The sequence below is a fragment of the Eucalyptus grandis genome, chromosome 6, assembly GCF_016545825.1.
Source record: "Eucalyptus grandis isolate ANBG69807.140 chromosome 6, ASM1654582v1, whole genome shotgun sequence".
In the NCBI taxonomy this organism is placed as follows: Eukaryota; Viridiplantae; Streptophyta; class Magnoliopsida; order Myrtales; family Myrtaceae; genus Eucalyptus; species Eucalyptus grandis.
In genome coordinates this window covers 47,559,525-47,569,050 of record NC_052617.1, presented here as the reverse complement: position 1 = coordinate 47,569,050, position 9,526 = coordinate 47,559,525, and the positions used below count along the sequence as shown (strand labels likewise).

General features: G+C 38.0%; 1 protein-coding gene across 1 annotated transcript; it reads left to right on the top strand.

The window, feature by feature from the left end:
• Positions 1-7,635: 7,635 nt before the first annotated feature.
• On the top strand, positions 7,636-8,738 carry LOC104453788 (adenylate isopentenyltransferase; the record flags this gene model as incomplete). The annotated part of the gene is made up of 1 exon (XM_010068412.3): positions 7,636-8,738. A coding segment is annotated over one exon (1,065 nt), but the record flags the coding sequence as incomplete, so codon positions are not given.
• Between the last annotated feature and the right edge of the window lie 788 nt (positions 8,739-9,526).

Sequence of the window (9,526 nt, the reverse complement as noted above, 5' to 3'; positions counted from 1 at the left end):
TATTCTCCATGGTTGTAATATGAGCAAGCATTGATCATATACCAGATTAAAAAAATGTTAGTTCCATTTGCAAATTGTTTACTTTATTTCCCTACATTATCCTCACGATCGTAAATATTTTGACTTTGATATTATGGTTGATGTTTGCATTATACACAATTTACTCATTTTTCACAATATTATTTTTCTAATGTAGTTATTAAGGGAGACAACATTATTTTTTGCGTAAATGTATTTGTTGATGATGAAACTATGAACAGAAATTAATAATTAATCATGTCAACAAGTTCATTTGAAACTTTACTACCTAATTTTTTAACACGAGAGGATTCTTTGAGTAGTGTGTAGACACTTCTTCTTACTTAAGATTATATTATCTCTATAAAAAGGTCAAAGAGAGATAAATATGTTCTTTTTGGTTGCGATTGGGGAGGTAATTATCGTGATTGACACATTTGGTAAATTTTATTCTTTTTTGTTTCTTTTAATTTTTTAATATTTTTATTTTAATTTTTTCCTTTCTTTTATTTTTTTCTATTGAACGTCAAAGAAGAAAGACCGGATCTCGTTTTATTAATTGCCCTTTTGAAGTATATTGCTATAAATAGAAGAATGGATCAAGATCACTCAAAATATTTAATGCATCACATAATAAATAATTAAAATTTTGACTATTAGCTTCACTAAATAAAATGAAAATTGGGTAGTTAAAATTAACAAATTACAACATAATGGCATATACTAAAACTATAATTAAACGAAATGCATACTAAATCCCAGTAAAAAAAAAAAAGAAATATGCAACTCATTAGCACAATAATTAGCTTTTTTAATAAAAAAAAAAATTACTTTAGCTATCTACCAACTTTTTTTTTTTTTAAAAAGAGGTACACAAATTTTGTTTCAAATGGAGAAAGAAAAGGAAAAAAAAAACAAAAAAGAAGAAAAGAAAAAAAGCAATAATGTTAAATCAAGAGTAGGTCCCATAATTAACCTTAATAAATGTTGTTTGAGAGGAGGATGGGTTGTTTCAATTCTAGTAAAATCAAACAAAAGAAAAGGAAAGAAAAAAAAAAGACAAGAAATAATTTTAAGCTAAATAGCGAGACATGCAATGGATAATATAGTCATGTAAAGGATGTGTCAGAAACTAATAAGGGGTGGAAATAGCGAGAACCTTGAAACAATGATTGCTATAAAATAATGGGAAGGTTTTGAAGAAATAAAGTTTGTTATTTTTTTCCAAAGCCATTACATGGCCATCACAAAGCAATTGTAAAATTTTACAAAAAACCGTTATAAAATTAATGGCAAACAAAAATCATTACAAATTAATGATGGCAAAAAAAATGCTAAAAATCATATGCCAATTCCAGAAAAATACCTAAAAGTTGAAACAATCCATCGGGTAGAATATAATAATAAAATAATTGTTTGAAAAAAGAGCACGCTACCAAAATTTTTTATGAAAAAGTTCACCCAAATTTTGTTTCAAATGGAGAAAGAAAAGGAAAAAAAAACTAAAAAAGAAGAAAAGAAGAAAAGAAAGAAAGCAATAATGTTAAATCAAGAGTAGGTCCCATAATTAACCTTAATAAATGTTGTTTGAGAGGAGGATGGGTTGTTTGATTCTAGTAAAATCAAACAAAAGAAAAAAAGAAAAAAAAAAAAGACAAGAAATAATTTTAAGCTAAATAGCGAGACATGCAATGGATAATATAGTCATTCAATGTAAAGGATGTGTCAGAAACTAATAAGGGGTGGAAATAGCGAGAACCTTGAAACGATGATTGCTATAAAATAATGGAAGGTTTGTGAAGAAATAAAGTACACTTTCCAAAGCCATTATATGGCCATCACAAAGCAATTGTAAAATTTTACAAAACCGTTATAAAATTAATGGCAAACAAAAATCATTACAAATTAATGATGGCAAAAAATGCTAAGAATCATATGCCAATTCCAGAAAAATACCACAAACAAACAATCCATCGGGTAGAATATAATAATAAAATAATAGAATTAGAAGAGCATGCTAGAAAATTTGTTATAAAAGTTCACCCAAACCTAGGCTATGGCTTCTCGTAGAGACACTTTGCAGATCCACTAGACTTCGAAGAAAAGAAGAAAAGAATGAAAGTAATAATGTTAAATCAAGAGTAGGTCCCATATTTAGCCTTAATAAATGTTGTTTGAGAGGAATATGGGTTATTTGATTCTAGTAAAATCAAACAAAAAAAGAAAAGAAAAGAAAAAAAGACAAAATAATTTTAAACTAAAAGTGAGATATGTGAGGGATAATATAGTTAATTCAACGTAAAGGAAATGTCAGAAGCTAATAAATGGGTGGAAAAAGCGAGAGCCTTAAAATCATGACTGTTATAAAAATAATGGAGGGTTTGTTAAGAAATAAATCACACGTTACAAAGTCGTTACATGACCATGGCAAAGCAATTATAAAATGTTACAAAATCATTATAGATTAATGGCAAACAAAAACCATTACAAATTAATTATTGTAAAAAATGTTAGGAATTGCGCGCTGATTCCCGAAAAATACTGCAAGCAAACAATTTACCAAACATAATATTATAATGAAAGAATAAAATCACAAGAGCACACTGGAAAACTTGTTATTGAAGTTCACTCAAACCTAGGCTAGGTCTTTGCGCAAAGGCACTGTATAATTCCACTAGACTTCGAAGAAAGTTAGAATATAACTACAATCTTCTTTCAAAATCAAGACATAAAGAGATTGAAAACCCCAAAAAAAAAAAAAAAAAAAAAAAAAAAACTCACATTTTTTCTTTCTTTTTCTATACTTTCCATTTTCTTATATAGCATATTGACGGCTAGCATCTAATTATTGATGATATAAAGGTGTAGCTTTTATCCTAAAAGCAAAATTAATAGAAAAGAGAAAAAAATGCTTAATAGTAATTTGGCTTCACTCGCCAACCAAAAGCTTTTAGATATGAATAATTAACATTTTTACCTGACTATTGCTTTTGTGGAATTTCTCCATGCAACGCAGGAGATGGACTCTTGTTGATTAGATAGACAGCTGCATCAACTGTAGCAGCCCCTAAGTGTAACGGGAGATTCGCATATAGCCTTGTGCATCTCGCACATTTTAGAATAGTCCTGAGGAGTTCTAGGAACAATCTTCAACTTTTGTATGCCTTCATTGCTCAAATTATTTGCAAATTCCTTACTCATATATTCATCACCATCATCAGACTTTAGAAATTTAGTCTAACAACCTTTTTTTTTTACCATTATCTTTCACATTTTGAACATTCCGAATACTTCTGATTTCAAATCCTCCTTGTTGCATTATCAATAAATATGACAAAATATCTTCTATTACCATAAGAAAGTTCTTAAGTAGGTCCCCACACATCAACGTGAACTAATTCTAACTTTTGGCCTTTATTTTATCACATGTTTAATTGAAAACTAACCGCTTTTTGTTTTCCATTAATGTAACTCTCACAAAAAATCTAACCCAACTTTTAGCAATCCTGGAAGTAATTTCTTCAAATGTAACTACTTTACACCATTTTCACCAAAATGTTCCATACGATAATGCCAAAGAGTAGAAAAATTACCTGTAGCCATTATAGCCATTGTAGTTGCAATAATATTACTAATATTGTCTCCTTAGAGAAGGTAAAGTGTACATGTATGATTTCCTTTTACTACCACTTTATTCCCTAAGGTTATGTTCCACTCTCCGCATCCAAAGGTTGCCAAACCTCCTTGGTCAAATTTACTAATTGAGATCAAACTTTTCTTTAATTTGTAATATGCTTGGTTTCTTGCAAAACTAGACATTCTCCATTTGAGAAGTTTACAGTCACAGTTCTTTTTCCAATGATTAGACACATATGGGCATTTCCACACCCACTTGCCCGAAATCTCTATTAGCATAATCAATAAATATGTCTTTTTGCAAGGTGTGATTGAAAGAAATACCAAAATCAATAGACCACTTGTTTATTGTCAAGTTAAATCCTGCAAATAAACACAAATTCTCTAGCAAAGGTTTATTGCTAACGATATTAGTTCGTTGATTCTCATCTTGTTGCTTAGGCTTCACATTTAAACCTCTGGTGTCTAGTCTGGTGACAAAACTAATACTCATCTTTTACAACCTGTCTCTTTCCCCCTAATTTTGACTTGTCACACTTTCTGAATTTTCCTCTCCTTTTAACTTTTGCTACAGTTCTCTATTGCTAGTGTTGTCGAAGATGCATATGCCGAAAAATTATCTCGACCTGAGACTTTTCTTTGCATATCTTTATCCATGATACTACTTACAACATCATCCAAAGTTAAATCATCATTCATGGTGCTTCAAAGTCCTTGCACCGAGGTGTTGTAATTTTCTGAAAGGGAACATAAAAATAATAAAACTTGAAGCTTCATATCTAGATTTATGCCCGCGAATTCCAATTAACTCGTGACCAATGTAAAATTATTAATATGCTTTGCCACAGAACCTCTATCAGATTACTTCATATTAACTAATTTTTTTCAACAAAAATACATGATTTGACGTGGACGTCTTCTCATTAATATTCATTAGAATATCCATGATTTCATTTTTGCTTTCGCAATATAGTACCTGTCTTTTTCGTCAGCCCGAAACAAATCACACCTAATGCCTTTCGATCAAGAATTTTAAATCTGAATTCTGCTACCATATCCACTTCTACCATCTTGGGTTTCTAACCCTCAAGTGGTACATGAAGATCTTTCCAATAAAGATAGTCCTCAATTTGAAGTTTCTCCCCTCCAAAATCCTGCCCATCGAATTTGTTGATTTTAATTTTATCTTCTGCCATATTGTCTGTTTTCAATGAAATGTCACCAGAAAGCCCTCAATGTTCTCCATTAGCCAACTGAGGATCTGATACCGATTGTTAGTAATCACACATTGATTCTAGAAAAATACCACAAGCAAGCAATCCACAAGACAAAAACAATAATAAAAGAGCAAAATTAGAAGAACATGTCGTAAAATTTATTATCGAAGTTCATCCGAACCTAGATTAAGTCTCCATGCAAAGGCACTCTACAAATCCACTGGACTTTAAAGAAAGTTAGAATACAACAATGATCTTCTCCCAAGATCAAGACACAAAGAGATTGATAACAATCACAAATAAAAACTCATTTTTTCTTCTCTCCTTTTCTTTTATTTCTATTTTCTTTTTTAGCGTATTGATAGCTAGTGTCTAACTATCGATGATATAAAAGTATAGCTTTTGACCTAAAAGCAAAATTAATGAAAAAGACAAAAAAAAAAAAAAAAGAACTTAATAGTAATTTGGCTTCACTAGCCAAAAATAATAATAATAAACGTTAAAAAATAAATAGCCTTCAATATTTCAAAATTGTCCAAATATCCAATATCGACTCCAGCAGACTTTCCCATGAAACCCTTTTTGTTTAATTGAATGAGGAAATTTAGTAAACACAAATTTAATTACATTCTAATCCACAACATTGAAAGTTAAAATAAAAGAAATTAATAAAACTAAGATCATTTCTAATTGAGCAACATGTCGAAGTCTTAAGTTTGAACTCGTGTAATTACTTTTTTCCCTTTTGCGAAAGATGCGCCTGGTTAAAAAAATCCATCCGTGAAATCCGTGAAAAATAAAACGGCGGATATTTTCTTTACACATAGTATGGAAAATTAAGACACTTGTCCATAAAAGCAATTAGTTGACGTGAAAATAGGATCGTGTCTTAATTCGAACAAACCCTTAAACAAGTAGAAAAGGAGTCCCCCGACCTAAAAATAGCTGGATATGTTAATTTCGGTTTATGAAGTTGATATACTAAGTGATATATCGGGTTATTCTCGATTCACGAATAGAACCCGCTCTTTTAAAAAGAAAAGAAAAGAAAGAAAACACACTCCCAACATACCATACGCATCACTTAGTAAATCTATTTCATAGATCAATTCTAAAGCCTAGCATTACCCTTCTTTTAATATGTGTGTACATATTTGTCTTTTGTTTTTCCTCTCTCTTTTCTTTTGTACTAAGACCCGTTCGAGAGGCTTAAAAGGAAAATTTCTATATAAAAAAAATAACAATAATAAGAGAAGAGTAGAAAATAATAGATTATAATGGAGGAGAAGGGGAGAGAAGCAGAGAGGATTACAAAGAAGCGAACATGCGGATGCAGCCCACCGCGGCCATATGTACACTCCCCCCTTTCTCTCCCTCTCTCTCTCCTTCCTTTCTAGTCCCGCTCTCTCCCCCTCCATTGTGCTGGATCGAAGTCGCCCTCAATAGTAATTTGGCTTCACTAGCCAAAAAAAAAAAAAAAAAAAAAGTTACAACAATAAATAGCCTTCAATATTTCAAAATTGTCCAAATATCCAATATCGACTCTAGTAGACTTTCCCATGAAACCCTTTTTGTTTAATTGAATGAAGAAATTTAGTAAACACAAATTTAATTACATTCTAATCCACAACATTGAAAATCAAAATAAAAGAAATTAATAAAACTAAAGTCATTTCTAATTGAGCAACAGATCGAAGTCTTAAGTTTGAACTCGTGTAATTACCTCTTTCCCTTTTGCGAAAGATGCGCATGGTTAAAAAAATCCATCTGTGAAATCCACGAAAAAAGAAAACGGCGGATATTTTTACACAAATAGTATGGAGAATTAAGACACTTGTCCATAAGAGTAGTTAGTTGACGTGAAAATAGGGTCGCGTCTTAATTCGAACAAACCCTGAAACAAGGAGTCCCCCAACTTGAAAATAGCTGGATATGTTAATTTCGGTTTATGAAATTAATATACTAAGTGATATATTGGGTTATTCTCAATTCACAAATAAAACCCGCTTGTTTAAAAAGAAAAAGAAAGCACACTCCCAACGTACCGTACGCATCCTTAGTAAAAAGAGAAGAGAAGGGAATAATAAATTATAATCGAGGAGAAGGAGTAGAGAGGATTGAAGGGAGTAGAGAGGATTGATTATAAAGAAGGCGAACATTGCACATTTCGGACGCAGCCCACCGCGGCCATAACACACTCCAGCCTCCACGCCCCCGACCCCCCACGCCCTCTCTCTCTCCATCATTCTTGTCCCGCTCTCTCCCCCTCCATGGTGCTGATCGAGCTCGCCCAGCAGGGAGCCACCCCCAGGAACAGCAGCAGCAGCAGCAAGAGCTCCCGAGCCCAGCGCCGCGGATCTTCGCCGGAGCGGCGGCATGGCAGAGCTGAGAGTCCCCTGTTTCGCCCTGATTCTCGCATGAATTGATCGAGAGGTGGAGGGAGCTAGCATCAATACGTCAAAAGACTTGTTTTTCGGTTTGCTGGGGAGCGAGAATTCACTCTCGCTCGCTCAGAGCGTTTCTGGCATTGTCATTCATTCCTGCAGTGTCCTCTGTACCCGCACGTCTCTCTCTCTCTCTCTCTCTCTCTCTCTGTTTCGCGCACACAGAGTCACGCCTTCACCTTTTGCCTTCTGCTGTGGAAGAAGTGTACAGCTCAGCCTTTTTTTCCCCTTCTTTTGTTGGTACAACGAAAGAATCGTCACGCTCTCTCTATGAAACTTCTCTTCCTAAACCCATCACACTCTCCCTCCCCCAATCTTAAATCCCTCTGCTCCTTCCCTCCTCTCTTCACTCCCAACAACCACCACCACCCCAATGGCAGCTCCGCCCACCCCAGGCCCCCGCCCGGTGGTCCCCAGTGGCCTCCTCCTCCTCCTCGGCGGCCGCCCGCCGCCGGGCCAAGGTCGTCGTCATCATGGGGGCCACCGGGTGTGGCAAGTCCGGCCTCTCCATCGACCTCGCCGCCGTCTTCCCTTCCGAGGTCATCAACTCCGACAAAATGCAAGTCTACCGGGGCCTCGACATCACCACCAACAAGATCACCCCGGCCGAGCGCCGCGGCGTCCCCCACCACCTCCTCGGCTCCTTCGACCCGGACGACGGCGAGATGAGCCCGTCGATGTTCCGCTCCCTAGGCCAATCCGCCATCTCCGGCATCGCCTCCCGCGGGAACCTCCCCCTCCTCGCCGGCGGCTCCAACTCCTTCATCCACGCTCTCCTGGTGGAGCGGTTCGACCCGGAGGTGGACGTGTTCGGCGGGCTCACCTCCCCGGCCAGCCTCGAGCTGAGGTACAACTGTTGCTTTCTGTGGGTCGACGTGTCGCCGCCCGTCCTGGAGGAGTACCTCTCGAAGCGCGTGGACGACATGCTCGACATGGGCATGTTCGAGGAGCTCGCCCGGTACTACGACCCGCGCCGGACCGACCCAGGGGGTCGGACCGGGCTGAGGAAGGCCATAGGCGTGCCCGAGTTCGACCGCTACTTCAAGAAGCACCCGCCGCAGCGGTGGGCGGGCCAGGGGCAGGGGGACGCGCGGCGGCCGGAGGAGGGGAGGGAGGGGGACGACGATCGGGCGCGGGAGGGCGCATACGAGGAGGCGGTGTGGGAGATTAAGGAGAACACGCGCCAGCTGGCGAAGCGGCAGATCGAGAAGATCGAGCGGCTGAGAGAGTGCGGGTGGGAGCTGAGGAAGCTGGACGCGACGGAGACGTTCCGGCTGGCGATGGCGACCGACGAGGGCGGCGGCGGCGGCAGGCGGCGGGACGTTTGGGAGAGGCAGGTGGTGGGGCCGAGCGTGAAGATTGTGAAGCGGTTCTTGCAAGAGTAGGTGTCGTTTCATCGGTTCTTAATTTTTCTCTCTCTTGTTTGTTTTGGGTCCACCTTCTCTCTCTCTCTCCAGAAGGAACACGGGTCGGGTCGGTCATTTTTGGGCTGGAGCCACACGGGTCGGGGGGTCGGGGGATTTTTGGTTTCGGGGGTGGGGATCAATTGCAATTTGGAAGTGGAATCGGGGAGCGGGCTTTTTTATTTTTGGGGCAATGCGGAAAAGGTCGAAAATGGTATAAAAAATTCACGGAGAGTTATTGCTTCTTCCTCTCGTCGTCCTCCACTTCGGATCGCATGTAATGAATTTTGAAAATTTCCACGTAACGAGACCAGATTTCGCGGAATCGTTTCGGACACTAACCACTTGTGGGTTGCCCAAAAGCCCATGTGGCTCGTAAGACTCTGAGCTAAAAGACAACCCTTATCAGTCTTGATTAGGACTCGGGTCTTGGAACAGAACAAAATCTCATTATTACCTAAACGAACTTCACTAGAGGATCGCCTATGCCCGGGGCCTGTAATACACCTGCTCGGTACTCCAGTTTTCTCTGTCTCTCCTCTCGACGTCATCCTCTTTTTTGTCCCACAGACCGCTGAACATTCTCGTATTTTTCTCCCTTTTTTTCTTTATCTCCTTTCAAACTACTGGACGAAAACAAGTGGCGCGAGCAGAACTGCGAGGTGTCGTCGCACTGTCGTGTCCGAAAATATTAACAAAAACGAACCACCCTTCCTCCTCGGCGCCGAAGTCTAGAATTAAAAAAAAAAGATTAACGATTCCTGTTTCTTTATTCATCACCATCATCATCATCATCATCATCATCTTC